Source organism: Poromitra crassiceps (assembly GCF_964638095.1).
Source record: "Poromitra crassiceps genome assembly, chromosome: 3".
Lineage (NCBI taxonomy): Eukaryota > Metazoa > Chordata > Actinopteri > Beryciformes > Melamphaidae > Poromitra > Poromitra crassiceps.
This window is the reverse complement of record NC_139625.1, coordinates 59,711,162-59,738,804: the sequence shown is the minus strand read 5'-3', so window position 1 is coordinate 59,738,804 and position 27,643 is coordinate 59,711,162. Positions and strand designations below refer to the sequence as shown.

Sequence of the window (27,643 nt, the reverse complement as noted above, 5' to 3'; positions counted from 1 at the left end):
AAACTAAGATTTTTTTTTAGCTTGATGACAATGCATTTTTTGTACATTAGCGGATGGGTTTTGAAAGCCCAAGGCGTCAGTGACTTTTCTCAACCCGTAGAAGAGCATGTAATTGAGGTCCCATGAATATCAGCATCACCAATTTACTTCCTGTCACAACACATTCCGTAACACCTCACAGGCCAGTTGGCTCGACCCTCCGCTCTACAAGGGTGGTTGTTTCCTGTCTGCATTTAGCTTGCTTAGACACCAGAACGCAGCTTGCATCTTGGCGGTTCAAATAAAAACTACCAGCAGAAATGCGTGGGCATAATGCCTTTGAAGCGCTCCCAAACGAGCATGCTTTCTCAATGTTTTACTGAGCCCTCCTCACTCAAAGTATCTAATCTCTAGATTTGTATGTCTGTTTGACAACTGCAACACGGCCTGTGGTACAACTCTGCTCAGTTATAGCAGACACCAGCTGATCCAGTTTAAAGTCGCTCACTGTCTGCACTATTCTAAGCATAAGTTAAGTCCATCTCACCACTGTGTGACAGTTGTCAGGTGTCAGAGGGCACTCTGCCTCATACTTTCTGGTTCTGCCCTTCACTGACAGGATTCTGGGCCAAAATATTTGACTGGTACTCTACGGCCTACAAAATAACCCTTCAGCCGGAGGCAGAACTCACCATCTTTGGCTGCTCGGAGTCCTCTCTGAACTTCCCTACAGCTGTGCAACAGTCTCTGACACTGGGGACTATTGTTGCCAAAAACATTCTGAAGGAATGGAACACACCTCCTTTTCAATTGTGGTTGATGGACATGATCTCTGTTATATGGATGGAGAGGCTCAGGTTCCTGAGAACCAACTCACTTAAAAAATTTCGATCTGGGACCTGTTTCTCGCCTACCTCGATGAGGTTAGGGGTGACGGGTGACTCGCCTGGCTGGTTTATCATGGACCCCTCGTGCGGGATCCCATGTAAATTTCTTATAAGCACATGTGTGGCTTATGTGGCTGGTAGCACCATGTTGTAATATTGAATGTTGATGATGTTTGTATGTTTTTTGTTTCTTTTCCTGTGCCTGAGCCTGTTTGTTTTGTCTTGTTTGTGTACTGCTCTATTAAAAAACTGACAATAAAATATTGAAGAAGAAGAAAAGAAATGCGTGGGCATGTTCGGAAGGCAGCCACAGACAGGAAGAGCTGCAACACTAAAGTCCAGCTACAATTGAAATTGTAATCCCCGTAATTGTTTTAGCTCTAATGAGCAAGTGTGATGAAGTTACGGTTTGATTAGATAGGATTTCCGATGCTAATGGAGGGAAATGCAGACTCATTCCACCTCACCACCCAACACCTTCACTCTGAGCACAATCACATGCAGACTCATACCACCTCACCACCCACCACGTTCACTCTGAGCACAACCTCACCACCCACCACCTTCACTCTGAGCACCTCACCACCCACCACCTTCACTCTGAGCACATCACCACCCACCACCTTCACTCTGAGCACCTCACCACCCACCACATTCACTCTGAGCACCTCACCACCCACCACCTTCACTCTGAGCACATCACCACCCACCACCTTCACTCTGAGCACCTCACCACCCACCACCTTCACTCTGAGCACAACCTCACCACACACCACCTTCACTCTGAGCACATCACCACCCACCACCTTCACTCTGAGCACAACCTCACCACCCACCACCTTCACTCTGAGCACAACCTCACCACCCACCACCTTCACTCTGTCTGAGCACAACCTCACCACCCACCACCTTCACTCTGAGCACTACCTCACCACCTTCACTCTGTCTGAGCACAACCCACCACCTTCACTCTGAGCACATCACCACCCACCACCTTCACTCTGAGCACCTCACCACCCACCACCTTCACTCTGAGCACCTCACCACCCACCACCTTCACTCTGAGCACCTCACCACCCACCACCTTCACTCTGAGCACATCACCACCTTCACTCTGAGCACCTCACCACCCACCACCTTCACTCTGAGCACAACCTCACCACCCCCCACCTTCACTCTGAGCACAACCTCACCACCCACCACCTTCACTCTGAGCACATCACCACCCACCACCTTCACTCTGAGCACAACCTCACCACCCACCACCTTCACTCTGAGCACCTCACCACCCACCACCTTCACTCTGAGCACAACCTCACCACCCACCACCTTCACTCTGAGCACATCACCACCCACCACCTTCACTCTGAGCACAACCTCACCACCTTCACTCTGAGCACAACCTCACCACCCACCACCTTCACTCTGAGCACATCACCACCCACCACCTTCACTCTGAGCACAATCACAGTCTGCAGCCTTGCCTTAGGTGTTAATGCCAATGCAATCAATGTCAGATACATTTTAGCATGGAGAGCAGATGATTTGATTTTGAATGTGTCATTCTTATTGCTTCGCTCATATTGTCAAACGTAATTTAACTCACAGGCATTTTAGACATTCTATATTATTGGCATTTCTGCTTTTCTTTGTTGACAGTTGACTTAGAACTATAGTAACACAAATGAAATTATGCAGTGATCAAAAACATGTTAATATAAAGTGTTACCAGAAATTTTGACATTGCAGAAACCGATTATTATTATTATTATTATTATCTCACTACTATAATAAGGCAGCCCATGGCAGAGCACAATTATTCAACGGCGCATTAGCGAGTTGAGCAGACGAGCAGGCGAAATGTGCGAGCTACAGGCGAGCACGCGAAGCATCCGAGGCACGCTAGAAATGAACGCACAATATTTCTAGTTATTATTATTATTATTATTATTAGTGTAACTTGATAACTGCAATATAGGGTATCATGGAGTGAGGCGTTGCTGTTAACTGCTGGTGCTGGCAGGTAGGTAGGTCTCAGTGAGCTAGGCAGGGTCAGCTGATACTGACCTGCAGAACATGACATGGCAGCCAGTACGTAGTGAACCCTAACATCAAAGCCTGGTGCATAGGGCAGCCAGAGACACTGCCCTGGGGAACTATTACTATTCCATTAGAGATAATTTAGCTCTCCTCCCAGACGTGCTGCGACCACTAATGGAGACAGATCCCAAGACAGCCCCGGGGTTCCCTCGTCAAAGGAGGTGAACAAAAACACCAACGGCAGCACTGTGCTGCCATGAGCACGGCAGGGAAAGAGTTGAGCATGGGCGCGGCATTACAATGACTTTTGGCTACAAAAGAGTGTGAAAAGGGGAAGAAAAGGAGAGATGGGTGAATAAAGTGTGGACTCAGCAGACGCAGCACTCCACACGTCAAATTTTTTTTAGGAGCTGTGCTTTGCTGTGTACAACAGTAAACAGATGATCCTGGTTTTCAGGGCCGTGCTGCATCTCTCTCCAGGTGAGAAAACAATGTAGAGAGGATTGGGGAATGTGTGGCAAAGAAGCTGAAATGATTCCCGACCGGGCTCGGAGTGAACACTCTTATCTGAGACACACCGCACCTGTGTGGATCTTTAGAACCCCCCCCCCCCCTTCCCCCAATTTAATAGACCCTTCTCATGGGGGTCATTTTGAGTCGAAAAGGCAGGGTAAACACAGGTGCAAGCAAAACACTAATGAGGGTTTCAAACTTCCATGAATGGAAATTGGAATTTGGAAACCCTCATTAGTGTTTTGCTTGCACCTGTGTTTATTCTGCCTTTTCGACACAAAATGGCCCCCGTGAAAGGGGTCTAAGGCCATGTCCACACGGAGACGGAAGCGATCTTTTTTTTTTTCGTTTCAGAAAAGTTTTCCATAAACATGGAATCGTTTCAATAAATGTGTGTATCCACATGAAACCACTGAATACCACTGAAACCGCTGTAGAATAACAGAGAATAAGACAATCTCGTCAATAATGGCATACAACCTCTAGGGGCGCACAGTCTATAATGTGTATCTCACTGTAGCGAGCAGCTTAAACCCTTGGCTTTGCGGGGAGGTTTGCCATGTCGATGAATAAAATGATTAAACCTACAGTATACAGGCAAATGCAGAGCTGTTCAGCAGGGCTGGTGGTCTCCCTGTAGCCTACAATATAGAACGTTAACTATCGGTGACGTTCCTGATATCATCCACTTCCATGATCTTTAGACATGTTGCAAACACATCCCAGCGTATTGGCCGCTCCTGCACATCACAGCACAGGCTAAATGATGCAACATAAATATACATTATATAAACTCATGGCATAAATGTGTTTTTATTGAAAAAGTCGCGTCAAGTAAGCTAAAGTCTTGTTCGAGTGGACACGAGCGGACATCTCAGACATCACAGTGCAACCGTGTGTTCCTCAAACCTCTCACTTCCCTATTCACGTTGTATTTACGAGGGCTATATATAGGGCAAGCCGAGTATGTCGGTTACACTCAGGGTTTCATTTCATTTCATTTTGTCCAAGATTAAAATATTCCAGAATTGCATGTTGTATTAAAAATAAATATAATTTCTATCTAACACATTAAGCCTCATTTTGTTTGTGTTATTGTAAAAATTTAGCCGCCGCTAAGCCTTCTGGGAAATATCCGATGAAGGGAGGGGAGGGGTGGATGGGAAGAGTCAGCTGTGTGGAGCCCTGAGGATGTTGTACACGCTGTTCTCCGTGTCCTCCACTTGTTGCTGACGGTGGTAATAGAGGAGCATTATATTTTGCTGCAAGATCCCCAACAGGCTCAGTAGCTACTACTGCCATGATTGTTATTGTTGCTGGTGGAGAGAGGTGGGGCTATGGCGTCATCGTTTCAGGAAAGATGCGTATGGGTTGTAAACACGGAAATGCAAGGGTGGCGTCTTCAGATTTAATCACTCTGGGACCCGGTTTGAAAAATTAGCGTATACTCCCAGAACGTATAGTCCCAGAACGCGGTTCCATCTGGACGAAACGTCTATACGACAAAAAACTTTAGCGGATACACCTAAACTCGTCTCCGTGTGGACATGGCCTAAGACTATTGTACTTGGCCAATTCACCCTGCTGTCCCGGTCATTGCTCCACCCTCTCTGCCGATCTGGGGAGAATTGTAGACTAGCTACATGCTTTATCTGATACGGGTGACAGACGCTTTTTTTCACCTGACAGCGAGGAGTTTCACCAGCAGGACGTAGCGCGTGGGAGGGTAACACTATTTCCCCCAGTTCCCCTCCCCAGGTCCCCGGACTGACTGGAGAGCAACCAGGACACCTTAATCCAGTTTCCCACCCGCAGACACAGCCAATTGTGCCTGTATGGACGCCCGACCAAGCCGGAGGCAACACTGGGGCTCGAACCTGTGACCCTCCTCTTGGTAGGCAGGGAACCCTCCTCCACTACCCGGATGCCCCCGTTTGTGTTTTTCAAATAGGAATGCTGGTGCATTGCTTTGCTGTACCAACAACCCGAGAAAAGGAGGGAGAGATGAAAGAAAAACACTCAACTATATTTTTTTCACATGGCAGACTTGCCGATCCACGACTGCAGCGTTTTCTGGGGTAGCCAAGCAGTGTTTGAAGCTGGGAGATATGTTTTAATCATTTGGAGCCTTAATGATGACACTGGATTCATTATTCATGGGGCCCCTTCCCTATACTCTCCCTCTCTCTCTCTCACAACAGGCCGGAGTGTGAGTGGGTATTAGCATTAGCTGCTGTTGCTCCATTTGATCTTTGTGTAATTACACCACTTTTTGCAGATTACATCACAAGTTTTATGTTAAGTAAAGAGGCCTTAGAAGTAGGTTTTCCCCACATACAAATTCCCAACACAATTACAGTATCATGGTCTTTTTTTTCTCTGCTTCCCCCATTTCTATTTTTTTCTCTGCCAGATTGGAGAAGCACAGCACATTTTGTGCTTGCAGAAAAGCAGGAATTCCTCTGCACCTTCGCAGTGAGGTGTAATCCTATAAATATGTCCAGGCAAAGTGCCGGACATTCATTGTGTATAAGCAGGGTCCAAAATTTACTTTTTTGTCCACCGGCCAAATGGCTAGTGAATGTTCAAATTTGACCTGCAACTCAACCATTGTTTTTTGGGCTGGTGAGTGAGGCCAATCTACTAGCCACTTGCATAATTTATCAGAAATTGGCTGGTAGTTGGTGCTAATTTTGGACCCTGTGTATAAGCCTCTCCCTCTTTAGTGCCAATTATGATGGGAGGCCAAATCCACAAAAGTGAAAAATGACTAGGGGATTGCAAAAAAGAAAAGAAAAAAATCTGTTAATCTGTCTTCAGGTGAGTTGCTGTAAGAGTCTTGTTTCTGGTGTGTGCCGTTTATTTGAGTGTAATGCAGGAGATTCAATATTTGATGTACTGGATCCTAGGGTCTTTATCGGGTTATCTACATGTATTCCCCATTGAAGAGGTTTTAGCATGCACACACATCAAATTCACCCCTCCTCACTCCCAGGAAGACGCTTCAGTACCTGGAGAATTAGCGAAAAGCACTATTGATACATCAAACTGATAAAATGCGATATGTACTTTAGGCAATTGACGAGGCTTCATGCTTGATAAAACTCAGTTTATTCTAGACGCCATTGTGAAATAGTCACAGCTCCTTTGATTCTCATGTAATCATCATTTTGCAAATCTCCTCAGATATGAAGACAAATCTCCATTGGTTTTGCTGATTTAGCAGAGCGGCTAAATGAGAAACTGCTTAGAATGCTCACGAACCCCGTAAATCAATAGTCATGCTCTAAAAATGAAGATGCACATGGGTTAATTATGATGGAGTCTATTAATCAATTCATCTCAGCAGCAACCGCTGTTAGTCATTTGATCTGAAGCGGCACAAAAAATTGTCCAATTAGTAAGGTGGCCATAGCAAAATATTAGCCTTGAATTAGGGGATATTTGGGTTGTTGCCAGGTTTTGAAACCCATCTCTGGCAGCGCTACGCTACTGTAACTGTGTGGTCCCAGTGAGCCTTAAGGCAGGGGAAACAGGTGATGCAGGTGGCAGGTTGCTTTCTGCACATGGGCACTGGGGCATTGCTGCCAGATGGGGAGTTGAAATGGCACGCCGAGCCATTTGGCTCCCCTCCAAATGGGCAATTTCACAGAGCAGGACAGCGGGTACAAAAAAAAAACGACAAAAAAAAAAGTAAAAAGCACACAAACAAAGCAAAAGTAAAGAGTGTGAAGAGGGGGAAACGGGATCTGAAAATGGTTTTAGAGAGGCAGCCTCATCAGAATGAGTCTTATGGCGGTTATTATCACCAGCATGGCACAGCATGTGCTAATTAGCACGGTGGTGTGTAGTGAGGCATGGTATGTGTGCGTGCGTGCGTGCGTGTGTGCGCGTGTGTGTGTGTGTGTGTGTGTGTGTGCGCGTGCGTGCGTGCGTCCAGGTGGGTGTGTGTGCACACACACTCCGGGTCATTCAGGCTTACAAAGAACGGCAGGAGCACAGGGTGAATATTAAGTCAAACGCAAGAATGTCAGAGGAGTTTCTTGAACGCAGATTATTGTATAGCCCTGCTGCTATGTGGAGGGCAGAGCTGCAGGCATACACACTCTCAATTGAATTCCATGCTTTTCTGTGGCTCCCCGCTGCGTGCTGAATCCACAGAGGAATAAGCTGTTGTTTAATGTATTGTGTGCAGTGAAGAACTCTGAATATATATTAGACTACTCAGCCACAGATATCCCCACTAGATAAGGCCAAAAATGGCGGTATAGACTGCAGAATGAATGACCAAAAACTGCCTTGCCATTGGATGGATCTAAGTGAATATGCATGGTGGTTTTCTTATCAGCGTTAGGAGAACAATTTATCTGTGCCGGCCTGATCAAAAGCTAATTCTAAAGAGGGAATTATATTCCATTTTGGTCCCAGGCAGACAAGTGGAGGGAATGGGGAAGAACAGCACTGATCCATATGCATGGCTGGGTTCGGCTTAATTGCAGCATTGGGGTGCAATGCGATCAAATGGTATATAGACCAAAGGCTTGTGATGTGAGGAATGTCAGCGGGGGATGGAGGCGGGGGGGGGGGGGGGGGGGGGTGTGCTGGGAGCCGACATCACAGCGTGAGGGCCTGAGGTAAATTGTGTCTCTGGGTGAGCGACAGAGTCTCACAAAATGTTGTGAAATAAACACACGCTCGTAGACGTACTAGATTATGTGTTGTGGGACATTAAAGAAAAATAAAAAATAAAATGCTCCTTCACCATGAAAGGATTATGGTGACAACACCACAAATCGAATCGGAGACAACATTTTCAAATGTTCGTGAAAAGGTCAGGTAAGTTTAGGCAAGTCAAACAACTTTGGGGTGCCCCCGGTGGCTCACCGAGTATGATGCATACCATTTATATTAAGACTTAGTCCTTCCTGCAGCAACCTGGGTTCAACTCTAGCTGACGGTCCCTTGCTGCATGCCCTCCTCCTCCCTCTCCCATACAAAATGCTTTGGTTAAGGTTAGGGGAAGATTTTTCTCTTGTTAAAATAAGAAACAATCAATAAAACTTCATTATTAAAGTAGAAAGCATCTTTGCATAATGAGCTGGGAATGAAACCAGGGTCGCTGGAGTTGGAGGTAAATGTATCTACCCGTTCTCCTCCACAAACTCCTTACTGCACTATTTCAATGTTCACTATTTCTACTGGCTGTTTTTAGTTGTCTCCTCCACATAATACTTTCATGGTGGGGTTTTTATCACAAGCTACAAAGTCAGATATAATTTCACAAAACTGAATGAGAGCTGGACAGATGTGTTGTCCTAGTAACACCGACACATCCATATGTGGTTGATGATCGCAGCCAGTGAATCATAATCAACATCATTCTTCGTATGAAGTGCGTTCGTCATGCGGTCTTTTCACCTAATGGAAGACACAGTACACAGAGTGCATGTCAAACACGCAGGCAGTTTCTAAAAGTCTCTAAAAATACAAGGACCATGAAAACCTGATGTTAGGTCAACATGCCCTGGCACTTTGCTTATAATGCTTTCACTAATCCCCTTGAAAAGGTTCTTGAGTGTTTGTCCTTTTGTGTGCCTGTGTCAGTGCTGCCTGTGCCTGTTTGTGGGCACGATCTGATTTCACCAAGTAACAGTTGTTCCTGGACCAGCATTTCTTCCTAGTATGGGCTGGAAAAACACCACCCCCGAACTCATTTGATTGGTCGCCGCAATTGCTTATTCCTGAAAATGTGCGGCAAGTAATTTGTGTGTGTGGTAAGATTAGGGTTAGGATGTAGAAAAAAGTGCAGCAACAGGTATGCTGGGCTCTATGGCTTAATGCAGGGATACTCAACTTGCTTTGCCCAGGGGCCACTTTCGTGAAATGATAGGAGGTCAGGGGCCAGTTAATAAACAAAATATATCATTTTCATTAAGCCTTAATGGATAAGGTGCTCGCCTTCCAATCTGAGGACTGGGATTTGAATCCCGGTTGAACCGCACACATTTTTATAAAACATTAGGGTAGACATTAGGTTTAGGTAAATACAACAATGTGGTTTGGGTCCGGTCGTCATTAGATATGAAAACCCAAACCCTAATCTTAAACAACCAATCAAATTAGTTTGGGACGGGGTTTTCCCAGCCCATACTAAGAAGAAATGTTGGTCCAGGAACAACTGTTACTTGGTGAAATCAGTTTGTGCGTCAGTGCCTTGTCTGTGTGCATCATCACAAACAAGTCCATTCCCCCCCCTCATTTCTCCTTTAAAAGTCTTTGTTAGCTGCAGCTTTGGGAATGATGTCATAAGGAAACCAGTAAATATTCACATTTAAGAAGTTGGAAATTAAAACAGTTGCCGATTAATTCAACAGCTGACAACTAATCGATTCATGGTTGCACCTCCTCGAGTTGACAATTCATTCTAACACACCTGGCCAGATGAGGTCAGGAGAAGTCCACTGCAGGAGAACAACCACAACAGAGTGACCTACAGTCAGGAGAAGTCCACTGCAGGAGAAGAACCAGAGAGTGACCTACAGTCAGGCTAAAAGGCCACTCTAGCCCTCCTCTTTTGGCTGAAATGGAAGCAGGCATCCCACTGCTTTAAGAGCAGCTCAGGAGGTCAGCCTGCCCCTAAAACTCTCACAAGTCCTTCATCACAGCAGTCTGACTCCATAAAACGCTGCCTATTACATTAAATCTGTCACATGGCCTTTAATGTGGCTCACCATTTGATGGTCTAGCCAGAGATCTCCCACCATCAATGGCCAAAATCACTGCTGCAAAGTCAACGGTACACATTTTAAGGGGGTTGAATTCCCCACTGTCCAAACTTCCACACAATAAACCGCTTTCCATCTAATCAGGCTTGTTGTAGTGAGTTCACTGTCCTTGCCATCCTGTTCTGAATGGCAAGATCCCTCTCCTAACTGTATTATGCCTTTTTCTTTATGTTGACTATTTTACACATTTTAGAATAATAACAAGATATCAAAAGCATGAAATAAGACAAATGGAATCATGCAGTGACCAAAAAAGTGTCAGCACTATCCTCTATTTTAGATTCTTTAAAGTTGCCGTCCTTTGCATTGATGAGAAGGGAAAGGCTTTAGAAAGAAATTCACACTGAATCAACTTCACTGTTTATATTTGTCTAAGAAACAAGCATACGTCTTTAGATCCAAATGGATTTAAGATCTCCATTGTCCATTGTCGCTTTTTAGTAGATGCTTGATGAACAAATGCACTTGTTCTCCATTCTCAGAAGTTACAACAGATAAAGAAGCTCTTTTGCTTTGCTTAACACTATTAATTTGGTTCTACTGTGTAACATTCCACAAAGAACTGCTTACAGTTGTAATGCAGGATAGATGCAGGATAAATTGCAACACCCGGAGGAGAGTGGTGTAAAGCAGGTGGATCGATGCCAGAGAGGAGGCCTCAGGCAAAACACAACAAAGGAAGATGCAGCAGAGGCTCAGCGGGTTGGGGCCAGCACCACGTGTTCACTGGGTGTGACCTTTGCCTTGTGTTGTTCTCACTCTCATCTGTGCTACCAAAAATAGAAAGACCATAAACGATCTTTTTTTGTAAACTAACATATCTTCACATCATTGGAAACAAATGAGATGATTAGTAGCCTCATCTTACACCAGTGTTAGTGTTCCTGAAAATGAAGACATTTCCCATAAACCCCCCCTGCTTTATGTTGCTTCTTGTCTCCCCTCCCCCTCCCAGGCATCACTCTTCCTCTAGTTTCGGGCCGATGGCAACCGCGACGGTAGCCAACTTTAAACACACACATTCAAACGGCAAGCACAAACAGTTTACTTTGAGCCGCGGAGCTGATAGGTTGTGTTGTGAAAATGACGAGAAAGAAAAAAACTACACGTTCTTTCCTATTTTCAATTTTCAATCAGTGCCCGTTTGCCCCGCTGATGCACAGAGCACTGTTCACACGTTTATTCAACGTTTTCCACGTGTCCAAATGGAACCAAATCCAACACTGCACGACACAGTCCTTGGATCTCCAGCAACACGCCCAAACGCCCGCCAAGTGGGAACTGGGAAGTAGATCGGTGCTCCAGATATGCGAGATTCCTTGCTTCATAGTATCCTGCTGAAGTAGCTCCATTATGCGTGAAGCTAGGGCGCTGTGATTGCCTCTCCACCATGTTACTTTCCAAAACAGCCCAGTGGACAGACATCCATCCATCTGTAATTCTGTCCTTTTTCTGACGCAGCTAGTGGCATTTTGACACACACTGTGGGCCTATTACAGGATGTGTGCTTGTTTTCTTCCCGTTTAGTGAGGAAAATAAACTGGTAGAGGTTATCATCAATGTTCTTGTTCATGGTGGTTGTAGCACCTTTAACAAAAGATGTACAGTAGCAAGGCAGAGGGATATTGAGAAGGATCTGCATTTGCACTACACTAGGAACAGAGAGAAGTGAAAGAACACACAATCTGAAGATGTTCTTCTATTCCTGCACGTCCGCCTCTGCCTCCATTCATTCAACACGCTGCTGTTTACTACAGTGCCATATTATTAAGTGTTCATATACATTCAAAACATCACCTCAAGCGCTCACACTGCTCATACAGCCTTGGACCTCCTTTCCTCAACCTGCATGCATTGGAACACATCATTGTAAACACAGTCAACTGAGCTTTCAAGACTAGAGCCCTGTTCGAAACCGGTCCCTGTTACAGAAATAGTGGACTATATAGTGCGTTGGCCATTTTGTACTGCTCTATGGTAGTGCTACTTTTTCTTTCACATTTGAGGCATTTCCCCAACACATTCTCATTCTGACGGCGTATATCGCCGCTCTGTCACAAAGCTTGTGCGTCAGATGTTAACGAGCACGGTACCCTTGTGCGCAAATAATGTATGCCCACGGGCGCTAGGGCTGGGTATTGGCAAGGATCTCACGATACGATACGTATCACGATACTTGGGTCACGATACGATTGTATCACGATATATTGCATGCGATACATATTGCGATATATTGCGATATTCTACAGAATTTACTCAAAATTAAATAATAGAGCTAAAGATACAACACACTGTGTACCACCCAGGTAGTGTAATAATATGTACATCACTTTATACTGATAAGTTAGTGGACAAATTTAGTCAAAACTACTGAGTGTTGAGTGTTACTGAACGCATCGATATGGGAAATATCGATACAGTATTGATTAGGGGTGGGAATCACCAGATGCAGAGGCTTGGCATGGCATGGCCTGCAAATTTATTTATTATTATTATTTTTTTAATATCGCGATACTTGGCGTCCAAGTATCGATACAGTATCGGGAAATAAAATATCGGGCGCACCGTTAAGCAACTGTGCACCTGTTGGGGTGAAGCAAAGGTCAAGTTACACCTTGGGAGGCACAGGCTAGGTTTAGCCATTGAGGGGGGGGGGTCTCTTAAGGTTAGGCACAGGGGGGATGGGGGGTAGTTTTCGGCACTGGTAGCCACTTGGTTAGTGTTTGGATATGGGTTGGGGGTGAGGGTGGGGGGGAATTGGCCAAGTACAATTGGCAAGATAAATTTGGATGATTGTGAGATGATTTATGAGATAACATATATATATATTTTTTTCTTTCTTTCTTGTCTCTAATTTTTGCTGTTTTGTGAAAATGTTTTTTGCTATTTGTTTTTATGCATCTAGTATGCCTACTCTAATAATAGATTAAATGAAACAACCTGAAAAAGAAACATCATAGTTGAACTGCATATGCACACCTGTCATGTAATGTAGGTCACGAGTTGGCATTGCTTTGTTTTAAGGGTTCACAAAACTAAAAAGGCACTACCAAAAACGTACTCATGAAACAAGCCTATTTTAGAGCTTAATTAACTGAAAAATAAGACTTTTCACAGCTAGTTGATCCCTCTCTACAGCAACAGACAGGATTAATTTGCCAGGATGGCAGACCTTGCTTCAAAAGTTGAGTTCCAATTTTGTGACTTAATTAAAGGGGGCCTAATAAATCTGTATCTGTGTCAAACGCAAACTTTTTGTGTGCAGGAAATGGCAAAATATCATACAGGGTGGTGACAGATATATTCCCAATATTCATGCTATTTTCACCGCTGATCTATCATAATTACTTTAAAAAAATCTATAATTTGGAGGTGTTTTGATGCATCAAAAAGTATTTTATTTTCATTTTTCACTTCATTTATTTTGTTAGGATGGAAGTGAAAGGGAATAACAGAAGTGACAAAGTGTAAGCGGCTTTATGCTGACAGATTGAGTGCACAGTTTATCATCAGACACGCCGACACTGCCATCGCACTGACTGACCTGTGAGGTTGCGCAGGCCCAGCTGCCTCAGGCCGTAGAAGCCGTCCCGCCGGTAGTTGAGGAAGATGGCCAGGGAGTAGCGCCCCTCGTACAGTTTGGTGCCCCGGATGATGCGCAGGTTCTCCAGCGGCAGGTAGTCGAACTGGTTGAGAGCCACCAGCACATAGCCTGTCACCTCTCTGATAGACTGCAGGGGGAGAGGAGAGGAGGGAGCAAAATGGGTTGAAAGTCCACATGAAAGAAAATACAATCAAGGAAGTAAAGATTTCACAGGGTCTTAAAGTTAACATAATGCGGTGTGGGGCTGGGATGTGAAGACCGCAGGGTTTCTGCATGGAGGATAGGGCTGTGAATCTTCACTGGCCTCACGATTCGATTCGATTACGATTCAGAGGGCTACGATTCGATTCGATAACGATTATCAATGCATCTCGATGCATCTCGATGCATCTTAAATCGATGCATCACTTTTTTCCCCGAATACATGATTTTTTTTCTCACTTTCTTTTTCCTCACTGTGTGTCTACTTTTAAAATAAAAGTGCATTTAGAATTGCATTGTATTATGATCCATAATTAAAATAAACAGCTGCATGTACTTCCATTATATTTTATTTGATTATATAATTTTTTTATTTTTTATTTTTTTTAATAATCGATTTTTGATATTTGTGAATCGATGCAGAATCGTGCAGGTCCGCATCGCGATGCATCTTATAATCGATTATTTTTGACACCCCTAATGGAGGAGAAATGACTCATTTGAAACTGAGTTTTTCCCACAGTGCTGGCAGCAGAAGATGGCAAAGTCAGGACACTCACTCATTCATGGACATTTAGTGAAGGGGCGGGGCTAGGGAACAGGGGCCGTAGCTATAGGGATAGGAAGGTTGTAGAGAGTCAGGATACAAGCAAGCCCCCAGGAATAGCGCTGGGCTTTGAAGCCATTTGAACATGCTGGCGAAGCTCTGTATTGCAAGTCACGTGACGCCATGCAGCCCAGAAAGGAAAATTCCCATCCACTTGCATGGGGACTCCGGCAGCTGTTAAACCCAGGGGAATTTTTTCCGGGTGTCACTCAAAGTATAAAACGACTCTTTTAATTATCAACTAATTTTTTATGGGGCATTTTTTTCTTCAGAAGGCACTAAGAGCCGTATACGGGGGTATTGTGTGGTTGGGTTAGCGTTAGGACCATTTTCCATGCTGACAACGATTAGCTGTGTTGTTGAACATTGCTTAAAGTGCCATATGGCTGAATGGCCACACCAGCAATGTGGGGTTCAAGGTATTTGCACTTGTAAGAAATGGAGATGCCATTTTATCCTGTTCATACCCTGAAAAAGTTAGGCAACAGTTTTGTCTAGACAACTTTGGTAAAGGTTTGCATAAAACTGTGGTTAATGTTAGAGTTTGATTTCGGCAACTAAAACTTTGGTTAAGTTTAGTCAACTAAAACAATCAGGTTAAGTTTTAAGGTAGGTTTTGGTCATTCTTTAAATCTTTAATAAAAACGTTTGCTGTTATTTCAACTTCCCTGACAGTACAACACTTCCTTGTATGAGTTGAGAATTGAACCTGGATGTGGAGTTGAAGGCAAGTTTACACACCGTGCACCACCCTGACCTCCATGCCCTTACTTTCTTCTTGTTTGGTGTCTGCTTCACAGACACCAAATACAGAATACATCTGCGACGGGGAAACAGATGTCTCTCATTATTCGTGCACAGAACACGCTCCTTGCATTTTTAAGACAATCATGCTCACAATTTGTCATGGCGTCAGGCTGGGACTCGCGCTATCCAGTAACATACAATAAGCGACAAAAATATCACACACTCCTGATTACAATTATCTTCTGATTAGAGTCTCTGAGCTGTTCTTTGAGGTGCAATGAGGCATTATACAGCATAATATGATACTTACAAATCCACATTCTGTGCAGCATTTGATTGATCCTGTTATTATTTGTATACTAAACTACTAGTAAATATTACTGTAGTTTATTCGATTCCAGATGATATCTATACTGTTTATTAAGAAGTTGAACTGGTTATGTTAAGTTAAATTTAAGTATATTGATTTAAGATTCTGTTTTATCTTTGTTTAATCATGCCAAGGATCTTGGCTGGCAGTCGAATAGTCCAGATGTTTGTTTTCACCTACTTGGAGCACCAGATAGGCAGGGTTTAGCCTACCAAATCAGTTGCCAAAAACAGACAATCATCTGAATGTTTTCTCATTGCATTGTTCTATTGCAAATCTCACACATCAGAATCATTAATAAGTAATATTTGACCCAGGTCTAACTGAAAGTACAAGATTCCCCTAAAGGAGAAGAAATAATTTGGAGTTAGTTCAAGTTGAAAGGCTTTGGCTTAATGCCTGACAGTCAGAGAGATGTAATATGCAGAGAGAGCTGCTCTGCAAAGCCCTGCTAAGTACCTTGCTGAAGAGCATGGCAGACCTCAACCCTCTCTCTCAGTGTGCACCAACTGACCTTCTCAAAACTCACTCAAAATCAGGCTGATTACGTCTGTGGTCCGCACTTCAATTCAACTGCAAAGTCGGCCTGAAGGAGGAGACCGATGCGAGCGCTTTCAATTTGTGCAGATCTTTATATTTTAATTCTCTTCCCCAGAAAACAGTTTGTCCTCCTCTGCAGGGGCGTCTCTCATACACATAAAGAAGACAATTGAAAGTCAAAATTATACCTGTGTTAACTTAGCTTAGAAAGGTCAACCATTCACACAGCACTATGTCATCACATCAACAGATAATAGCTCTTCAGACAGCCAAGAAAAAAACTCCTGCCAACTGACAGTCCTATCAATCACTCTGACAGCCAATCACAACCTCACATAGAGCATCATTAGTGGAGACTCAAACCTAGCTTTAACCAGTGGTGTGTGTGTGTGTGTGTGTGTGTGTGTGTGTGTGTGTGTGTGTGTGTGTGTGTGTCTTGCGCGTGCGTGTGTGCGTGCACAAACACAGCTCAGTCCCTTGTCGCTATGACTCCAACTCTGTGTCCATGCAATATTCATCTGAGTTGCTGCTGATACAGCAACACAATGCTTACCTCCACACACATACACACACACACACAGCTGCCAAATGCCACACTAACACATTTCAGCAGCCACCACTGACAAGTCTAATTAGAACACTGCATTTAAAGGAAATAAATAAATAAATAAAATGGAATGGATCTACTGCAAGGTTCAACATTGGCTCATACAGTAGAGGCAAGCAGCACTTGACAGAAACATAATTCATGTTTTTGATTTGGACTGAGGTCTACTGTATATGCATGAACTCAAAGTAGCACTCAGCAATGCTGATATTCCTTCATGTATTACTGCACAAAATGCTGCATGATCATTAAACACTCAACCATCATTCAAGGGCATTTTAAATATCTTTGGAAAAGGTTGTGAAGCAACGGGCAGTTAAACAGACTTCTTAATGACCAGAGACAGACCAGTAATGATGTGGATGATTGGTTAGGAGGGAGGGAGGAAATGAGTAATGTGAGGTTTGATTGGCTGGTGACCCCTTGGGGGATGCTAGTGGAGACTGACAGTTAGGACAGTGTGTGGGGAGTGCCTGTATTTCAGGATAATAGCAGGTAGCCATATAGCTTCCATATTTCCTATTGTAACATGACCACAATAGGCAGGCAGGTGCTTATTAGCAAGATTACAATGTGTCAATCAGGAAGAGAGAAAGACCAACATCATAAAAGAGCTGTAATCCATTTCAATGGAGCTTTTGAACATATTATTGCAAAAGTATTTCCATTGTGAGGTACTCCACTGCCTGACAAAAAACCCTTAGCAAACTAATTCTCTCTCAAATATGTCTTCCGAAAATCCTTTATGTTTTGTTACAGTTACCAAACTGTGCAACTCTGCGTCTGCGCAACTTGTTTTTAGATTTTTTCCCCACTGGTTTTTCTCCCCAATTGCACTCGTCCAATTCCCCCTGCTGTACCGGACGTTGCGCCACCCCCTCTGTTGATCTGGGGAGAGCTGTAGACTAGCATGCTTCCTCTGATACACGTGTAGTCACCAGCCGCTTCTTTTCACCTGATAGCGAGGAGTTTCACGGGCAGGACGTAGCATGCTGGAGGATCACGTTATTCCTCCCAGTTCCCCTCCCCCCCATGAAAAGGCACCCGACCAGAGGAGGCGCTAGTGCAGCGACCAGGACACACCCCACCGGCTTCCCAGGCCAATAGAGAGCCATGGTGAAACGTCACTTCCTGCTTTCTCCCTGTACCAGCGCTGGGAAAAATATGAATGGCAGTGAATGGAGAATAACGTTACTTTTTTGATCCCTTTTGAATTGTGCCACAGGGTGCCAATATTAAGTTTGTCAATTAAAAACACAACTTTGCATGTAAAGAAAGTCGCAGTTTGTCATCAAACTGAAACGTAGCGGTTAGTTTAGTATAAAAACTACAAGCTCATGGCATGTCGCCGGTCTTCAGCTTTGCCGTCACTTAGGCGACAGTGTATGTAGTCTTTCTGATTTATAACTTATACTGCAAGAGTTTGAACATCTGACCAAGCCAGAAGTACCGCTGACGGGAATTGAACCCGGGTCTCTGAGGTGGTAGTGAGTGCTTTTACCTCTACACTACTCTACACTACCCACCTAAAATAAATAAATAAATAAATAAATAAATAAATAAATAAATAAATAAAGAAAGAAAGAAAGAAAGAAAGAAAGAAATAAAGAAAGAAAGAAAGAAAGAGAGAAAAACACAGAGGTTTCTTCTCCCGGGACTCAGTCATCTGGTGCTGTGGTTGCGAGTTGTGATGTTTCATTGCCGCGACCCTGCCGACACCTGTCTGCTGGTCCCGCTACCACTCACTCCGCCATAACCCCCAGGTGCCTGCCAGGGGCACTGTGAGCAGGCAGCGAGGAGGGCAGCTCCCTCCCTGACCCAGCTGTAGGCAGGCACTCGCAGACTCCACAGAGCATCCACTGTGCCCCCTTCACTCTGCCACCCCCCCCCCCCCCCCCCCCCCCGACCCTCTGGGACCCTCTTTGCTAATGGTTGCTTAGCAACCTTAAGCAACCGGAGGAAAGCCTTCCAGTGGGAGTGAGGGAGAGCAGAGAGAGGGAGGGAAAAAAAACAAACTTAGAAAGGATATTTTGTTGTAATTTACCTAATTAAATTAAAGGATTACTCTGCCCCTTTTCAGTCGATTTGTTTTGCTTTGACACTAATTCATTTCCTCTCGTATAGCCCTAAAATGTTTCCCTTTTTTATTGAAAGCATCTAAATCAATATTTCTCTGCATTCCTCCGTGCTGGAGCTGGGAGGAAGCAGGGAGAGGGGGAGGTCCGGAGGGAAGTAAAACAGACGCACCTGCAATTCCCCGCCGCCTGCCGCATCAACTGCACTCTGTCTCCAAAACACAAACACGCCAGCCCAAGGATGCTTCTCTCTCCGAGAAGCTTCCCGAGCCCACCATCGCCTGGTGGGCGATGTGCTCAGATTTAACAAGGTGGAAACTGTTATTTCCCTCATATTTTTCTCAAAAACCCAGACTTAACAAGGCGAGGAGGAGGGCTAACAACCTGCGTCAATCCCCACCTCCACCACCCATCGCTCACACACATATCCACACACACACACAAACACATCCGCGCACACACGCATGCACGTGCGCGCGCGCACGCACACACACACGCGCGCGCACACACACACACACACACACACACACACACACACACACACGTGCGCTCGTGCGCACACACACTATCTCTAATGTGATTAAAGTGTCTCCGAGAAGAGAAAGACCATGGAGTCGTTAAGGCCTGGCGCAAGCCCAGGTCATTATTTTAGAAACCATTTTCTTTTGAGACCAGCTCGACTTAGATGGATCAAGAGTTGTGAGAATCACAAAGGGTTTGACCGCATCCCTGTGAAAAGGCACATCTCACGCACACATTCAACACAACTTTAACACCCCCCGCCTACGCGCAAAATGCCACAAGGCACAGACAGAGCCAACACGGGTCAGCTACCCACGATGCATTGCAAGTTCAACGTTTCCTGTAGCGCTTTTCTCCATCAATCGCAGGCAATTAGCAGCAGAGTGTGGAGCCCCGAAAGGTTTGTTTCCTCACCATTTCTTTGGGGTTTTCCTCGGGGGGGGAAATGTGCATTTCATGTGTTTTCATTTTCTTGTGTTTGTAAATCGTGTCTTTAGTTCAAGATGCGTTGAATTGAGAGAAAAGTCTCCCGAAAAAAAGAGCCTAGAGTGAGTGATTTATTTGATAACATAATCATGAGAAAGTGCCGGTGCTGTCTTGGAAACATAACCTGTGACTCCTCTGGATGTTAGGGGTGTGAATCTCTCGGAATCTCATGATTCAATTTGATTTTCGATTCCGGGGTTCGATTCAAAACCGATTCTCGATTCCCGATTCCCGATTCAAAATCGATTCTGGATTCAGTACATATGGGGGATTTCAGGATTTACTCCAGTCCGCTGTGTGCTAAGAAAGCCAGTGTAGCAAATGCTATGGCATGAAAGCAGAATAAAGTGTATAAGATTATGCAGTTTATATTTGAAAGTTTTGTAAAGACAGAAAGGCCCCTAAGACAAAAGGTGACATGTATTGCTAAAATTGCACAAATAAAAACATCATAGTATTTCTCAATTCTAAATAATTAAAAATGTAATAATCAATTGATACCAAATTAAATCTGGAAGTTGTGAATCGATTCAGAACTGTGGAAAATAAGAATCACAATTCTTACATGAATGAATCTATTTTTTCTGACACCCCTGGTTTGTGTTTTTCAGCGTCTTACACTTCAAATGTGTACTGCTTGCACTGTAGGTTTGGAGGGACGTGGGCCCCTATTCTCCCACAGGCCTTCGGCGCTAAAACGGGCCTTCGGTGCTAAAAAATGTGCCTTGCGCCTGTCTCGGGAAGATATCAACATGGCTTTAGGCTGGTAAATGCGCTTTACAATGAATGGGCGTGGCACACTCCCTGAATGGGCGAGAATGGGCGTGTCGGCCTTAAATGCCGGCCTAATGATATCTTCCCAACTGGCGTAAATTTTGCGCTCAGTGCGCCAGTTGCGAGGAGCGCTCTTCTGCCTCTCCCCTGTCACCCTTCTCTGTCTCTCTCTGAAACCAGGCCTATTCAGCGCGCCAGTTGCGAGGAGCGCTCTTCTGCCTCTTCTCTGTCACCCTTCTCTCTCTCTCTGACTCCCTTGCTCAGACAGACACAACACACGTCCCATAGGAAAAATAAGTTGTAAGTTCACTGCCTGGCATGTCCCAGCATGCATTGTGCTACTCCATTTCGCTACTAAATAGCAACCAAATGAGCCGAAATAGATATAAAAGGTAGATCTAAATAATGTGTAATGGTAACACAACCTGCAATTGTAGAACATTTCAATATTGGACCAAATAAAACATCGAAATGAAAACACCACCCTATGTGAAAAATATATGTCATCCTGGGCCTATATATATCCCTCGTCGATTTAACGTGATTTAGATAAGTGACAGCGTAACGCGCTTCTACTGTCATGTCCTACTGTGATGTCCGCTCCAATAAATTGGCTCTACTTCACATTTTAGTTTTACAATAAAAACACATTTATCCAATGACTTTACATAATGTAGGCTATATTTATGTGCATCAGCTACCTGCAGCAGGGGAGAGAAAACGATATCTTTCTGGACAAACTTTCACCAATCTAATTAATCTCATCATATAGGGATAGGCTATATTTTTCTAGCTGATGCCTTTAGAACATTCTTTTCACTTTGATCTTGCTATAGTGTAGCGTATTTACATGCTTGCCGTATTTAAACTGCAGTTAGATTGGTTTGAGAAGCATAATAATATGGAATAATAGCCTATATATGGAGACAGACAGACGGGATGAAGGGAGGGGGGGGGGGGAGCAGAGCGCTTGGCTTTGTCTGGTTTTACTGGACCACTGGAATTGGAGCTTAAAAGACATTAGTTTATTGCACTTATCCAATGAGCAGACGCTGCATAATTTTACGCTTAAAAGGCGTGGTTGTAATCAGTGTTGGGAACGTTACTTTAAAAAAGTAATTAGTTATAGTTACTCACTACTTGTTCCAAAAAGTAACTGAGTTAGTAACTGAATTACTCTATAATAAAAGTAACTAGTTACCAGGGAAAGTAACTATTTGCGTTATCTCCACCTTGAAAATGTCAAATTTTCATGGATTGCTGCAAACCTGAGGGTACCCTCACGGGCCCCTCGGGCCGACCAAAACAGGCCGAGGCCGGGCTTGTTTTTTATTTATTTTTAATTAATAGGTCCGGGGTCGGGCCGTTTCAATAATTCAATTAAATAATGTTGTATTAGCGTACTCGATTGATTTTACACAGCGGAGCACAGTCAGACAAAGAGGAGGAGTGCACAGACACCCCCCCAGCCACACACAGACCCTCACGTGACGTTAGTAGCTGTAGACAGCTCCCGAAGAGAGATAGAGAGAGAAACAAGCCATTTGTGCCGTGTCCGTCCATGTACAGCGAGCGGACAGCTCCCGAACACAGAGAGAGAGAGAGAGAGTCAAATAGAGAGACAGACAGAGAGAGGCTGCGCAGGACGGCTGCGCGGCGACGCAGCACGCGGAACAGAGAGGGAGAGAGATGTGTCATTATATCGTAATATTGGCTTCGGGCCTCGCAACGGGCTGGATCGGGCACGGGTCTGCATGTCACGGGCCGGGGAGGGCTCGGGCCGAAATTTCAGGCCCGCGCAGCTCTCTACTCCGGACTCGCCATTTCTGCTGCTTCCTCGAATCTGTTTGGTGTGTCTGTGTGTGTGTGTGTGTGTGTGTGTGTGTGTGTGTGTGTGTGTGTGTGTGTGTGTGTGTCGCCCGTGTCCTGACTCCTGGCTCGTGTGTAACACTGGCTCCGATTGGCTACCATGAAACACATGACTCTGCCTTAGCCAATCATAATCGTTTATCTCGTTATGTTAACCCACCCGGTCTCCTCACTTGACAACACTAGTGTAGGCTACGGGTAGTTTACTCAATCATTTCATAGTAACGCACCGCATTTAGCGTTCAGTAACGATAACGGCGTTGTAACGACGGAAACAGTAATTAGTTAGATTACCCCGTTACTGAAAAAATAACGGCGTTACCTAACGCCGTTCTTTTAAACGCCGTTATTCCAAACACTGGTTGTAATGCTTTAGGCTGCGTGTAGCGCCAACACCAAGATAGAGCCTATGGTAGGCTATCTGTTTTGTATTGTAAAGCAGCTATTATTATTTAAACCTTATCTAATGAAGTAGTAAGGAGGGGCAGGACTAGATAAGCATGGCTTCTTTCTGTCCCTTCTTGGACATATAATGTGTTGTTTTGTAAATGAATGTGTTTTTAATTTCTGTTCGAGACAAATAAAAAATTCAATTCAATTCAATTCATATCAAGTGCGCTGGTCCACGCCCACTGATCAGCGCTGCGCCAGGCGCTCGGCCTAGTTTCTACGCCGATGCAAAGATAGGGGCCGTGGTGTTTGTATTCAAGCCAGCATTCAAATGAACCAACAATTGTTTGGCAAAGTAAATAGTTGTATCAGTTAATGAATGGACTGGAGACAGGTTTTCATGTCATGCTCTTGCGTCATAACTCAGTATTGGTAAAGAGAAAGCAGAGGCGAGAGAGGAGAATACTAAATACGGGGTGAAAAGGAGAAGAAGAAGAGCATGGGTACTAGCATTCAGTCTTTCCATTTTCAACTCAAATATGGCTTTAACTTACGCAAGCTAATATAACACCATTTTTAGCCTAATAACCTGTATGTCTACAATAATTTATTCAACCATCTTTACTTTGCAGATACTGTGGAAACCTTGCTGACACAGCCAATAGATTTGCATACAAAGTATCCAGAATAATTTGGCGAGCCAGTTTAAGTTTTCCCAAGATTCGCTGTTAGGTTTCACCACAGATTTTGAGAAACATACTGCATTAGAGCGTTTAAGAGGAGAGAAATATGAAATATGAACATTGTTGGGTATACACACTCCATCTAGGTAATCGCAGGATGCCTGTTGTACCTTCATTAACACCTGTTAGCTTTACACATGTATTTATTCTTACAATTATACTGTTTGTTCAGAGTTAGTTTACTGTAAATATGTGTGGTCTGTATGGAAATCTGGAGTCTATATCTCACCAATCTGTTTATTTTTATTTTAGATTTTTCAGTTTTCCATGTGTTGCGCTGGCCAAAATAATGAAAGGGAAATACGCTGGCCAGGAGAAATGTGACCCTAGTGCAACAATACACCTATGTATTGAACCCTTTAGGTACAAGGTTTTAGGTTCAATACACATTGCAAAGCGTACACATCTTTCACTGCTGAACAGTACAAGTGGTCTACTCTACAAGGATATCATGGTTAACTAAAACTGAGACGAAAAAGAAAAAAAATGTCATCAATTGAATTAAAAAATTTAACTAGACTATGAAAATAACTGTAAGTAAAATAAATTAAAAATAAATTTAAATGTTTAAAGTCAATTAAATTTATCTGGCATTTCCTTTTTTTCTGCTTCATTCTGTATCGAAAATGTACCGAACTGTGACACCACTGTGTTTTATATTGAACTGTGAATTTTGTGACCCTAGATGCTAGGCCACTCAGAAAAAGTTCAATTTAAGTTCAATTGAATGACCCCCTAATACCAATGCAAAGAGTTCATACAAAGAACAGAAATCTATAAAATAGCTCAAAAAATACGTCTGTTTTTGTTGTGTCACAAATAGCAGAGAGAGAGAGAGAGAGAGAGAGAATACAAACTAGAATAACTGCACCGCGGATATATGCCTCCACCAATAAGTGAGCAGTCTACATCCCTGTCTGTCCAGACTTTGACGTTTGAGCCAAATGTGAAGGAATTCCGTAAATTTGTTAGTGAGATATGGCGTTACTGAGCTTGAAAATGGCATTCATGAGGTCACACCTTGACCTTTGACCACCAAAATCTAATCAGTTCATCCTTGAGTTCAAGTGGACATTTGAGGCAAATTAGATGAAATTCCATCAAGGTGTTCCTGAGATATCATGTTAACGAGCATGAAACGAGCGGTCGTGCTGTCACAGTGACCTTAAACTTTGACCATCAAAATCTAATCAGTTCATCCTTGAGTCCAAGTGGACGTTTGAGTTAAATTTGAAGAAATTCCGTCAAGGTGTTCTTGAGATATCGTGTTAACGAGCTTGACAATGGCATTCGTGAGGTCACAGTGACCTTAACCTTTGTCCTTTGATCACCAAAATCGAATCAGTTCAACCTTGTGTGCAAGTCGACATTTGAGCCAAATTGGAAGAAGTTCCGTCAAGGCATTCCTGAGATATCGTGTTAACAAACTTGGGAATGGCGTTCGTGAGGTTACAGTGACCATGAACTTTGACCTTTGACCACCAAAATCTAATCGGTTCATCCTTGAGTCCAAGTCGACGTTTGAGGCAAATTAGATGAAATTGCATCAAGGCGTTCCTCAGATATCATGTTAACGAACATGGGACGTACGTACATACGGACAACCCGAATCCATAATGCCTCCGGCCCGGCTATCGCCGGCGGAGGCATGAAACAGAGTCTGTGAATGGACGGAGATAGCAAACGTTAGAGGGGAGGTAAACAAAGAGGGGAAAAATGAGGACAGTGAATCTATAGAAGAGACGAGTTGCAGCATAGTGAAGGATTTGCAGCAAGTGGTAGTGCATGGGAAGGCAAGTGGAGCAGGAAGGAGCTATATTTTAAAGCGTAATTAATCGTGCACCTGTTCCCGTCACATGGATGAGCGAGAGAGTGTAAATGAGTTAGATGGCTGGAGGAAGAGAGAGACAGACGAGGGGAAGATGTGGGGGGAGGAGGGAGGAAGGGCTGGAGATAGGGAGGGGGGAGTTATGTGGACGGTGGGGGGAAATATCATGCAGGGAGAGCCCAAGTATAATGACACCATTACCAAATACAAGAGATGGGACACATATTATGGTGATTACGGCTCATTTCCATACATATAGAGCACTCTGCCAGTGAGTCAAGGAGAGTGCAGCGGTGCATGTCAGCAGCAAGACTGTCGACTCTCCACAGTTCGATCCGACCGGAGCGCCGGGCGCAATCTGACTCCTCCACGCGGCAGCAAAGTCAATGGGCGGGCGGGGACCTGTTTACCAACTCGCTTCAATGAGCTCTGTAAGAGAAGTATGCCCTCCTTCACCTCGCGCGACTGTTTGCATGGCGGCTGAGAGTACTCGAAAAGTACTCAAAAGTCAAGGCGTTTGAGCGGAGGGCCATTGACTTTGAAATGAGTGAAACTCCAGCGTGAAGATGATTGACTTGTTCACTGTACGTGTTTGTTTTGAGTTTTTGAGGAATTTTATATATATTTATTCTAATTGTTATGTTTATTATTTTTTCTTATTAATGTTTTGTATCTGTATGTATGTGTACATGTTCAAAGTAAAAAAAAAGAGCATTTCATGGTCGAACCTATATCTGTACAAGTGGAATAGAATATACTGTATGTACATAGTATATCATGTATATTGTCATGCTCAAATAAAACATATTTGAAATATTATTTTTTCTTATTCTTATTATTTTTCTTCCGTAAAACCGTGTATATGTCAGAAACCCTAAGGCCCACAGTAACCAAACTCATACTCATACTCACCCACTACTCCGAAACAAAAAATCATACCAATCTACCAAATTCCGGCGATACAACCAACACCCCATTTCCTGTTTTTCTAACCATCCATACCACTGGGTCAATAGCTCATATGCACCTGGAGGTCAGTAGTCGACCTGGGTGAATCCATCTCATGTAAAAGAGTGTGGTTACATGGAGGTCAGTAGTCGACCTGGGTGAATCCATCTCGTGTAAAAAAGTGTAGTCACCTGGGGCCAGTTGCACCAAGTGGTCTTACGACTGGTCTTAAGCTACGCCAGTCGTAACTTTACGACCTAACAGCTACGCCGGTTGCACCAAGAGGGCTTAAGCCTTCTTTTCACTACGCCCAGGCGTAACTCTTACGCCTGGTCAGGAGGAGGCGTAAGGGTCTAAGGGTAAGGGTGCCTGCCTGTAACAGAGATCTCCGTGTCTATCAGCGGAGACCTGCTGTAATTGAGTCCTTACCGTCCTCATCGTCGTAACGTCGCCATCGAAGCATGATGTTAGATTATAACGAACTAGTTGTGTGGCTTAGCCTTCCCAAATGTTGAGGGTCGTTTTTTAGAATTTAATACATAGAATTGGGAACGTTACATTAAATTTCATTCAGACTGCTTGGCACTAATCGCCGCCATTTCCCCCCCGGAGTTTCCACAGGAGGAGGGGGGTGGGAGGAGGGAGGGTGTAGTGACACACATACAGTAGTGGGTGACGGCGCGAGGCACATTCCCCGGCAATACACATGGACGCGCATTGCTACGACCAGCGTAGTTAAGACCAGATGTAAGCCCTATTGGTGCAACAGGCGTAAATCCACTCTAAAGACTGGTCTTAACTAAGACCGACGTAGGAGTTATGACCAGGCATAGTTAAGACCACTTGGTGCAACCGGCCCCTGTAGGTCAGTAGTTGACCTGGGCAAATGTCATGCAATTGCTCGACTGTAATGTCATCAGCCTCCTAGGGACATTAGGGAGCATGATGTCATCAGTGATGTGACATATTGATGATGACATCATCAGTAATGTCACGATACTGAGTGACATCATTAGGGAGCAATGGCTTCTGAAGCAGGGACATCACAAACTGTAGCTGTAGTCACCACTGATGATGTCACAATGTATATGATGATGTCATACACCTTATGCTAATGAAGTCATAGAG

The 27,643-nt window shown here is 44.1% G+C and overlaps 1 protein-coding gene across 1 annotated transcript in view; it reads right to left on the bottom strand.

Moving 5' to 3' along the window:
• Positions 1-27,643, bottom strand: part of LOC310772857 (receptor tyrosine-protein kinase erbB-4-like) — a gene marked incomplete at its 3' end in the record, with an annotated part of 279,666 nt that overhangs the window by 187,794 nt on the left and 64,229 nt on the right. Inside the window, exon 2 of the mRNA XM_083632786.1 lies at positions 13,749-13,935. Within this exon, the coding sequence (XP_083488912.1) occupies positions 13,749-13,935 (187 nt within the window). The remainder of the gene's footprint in view (positions 1-13,748; positions 13,936-27,643) is intronic.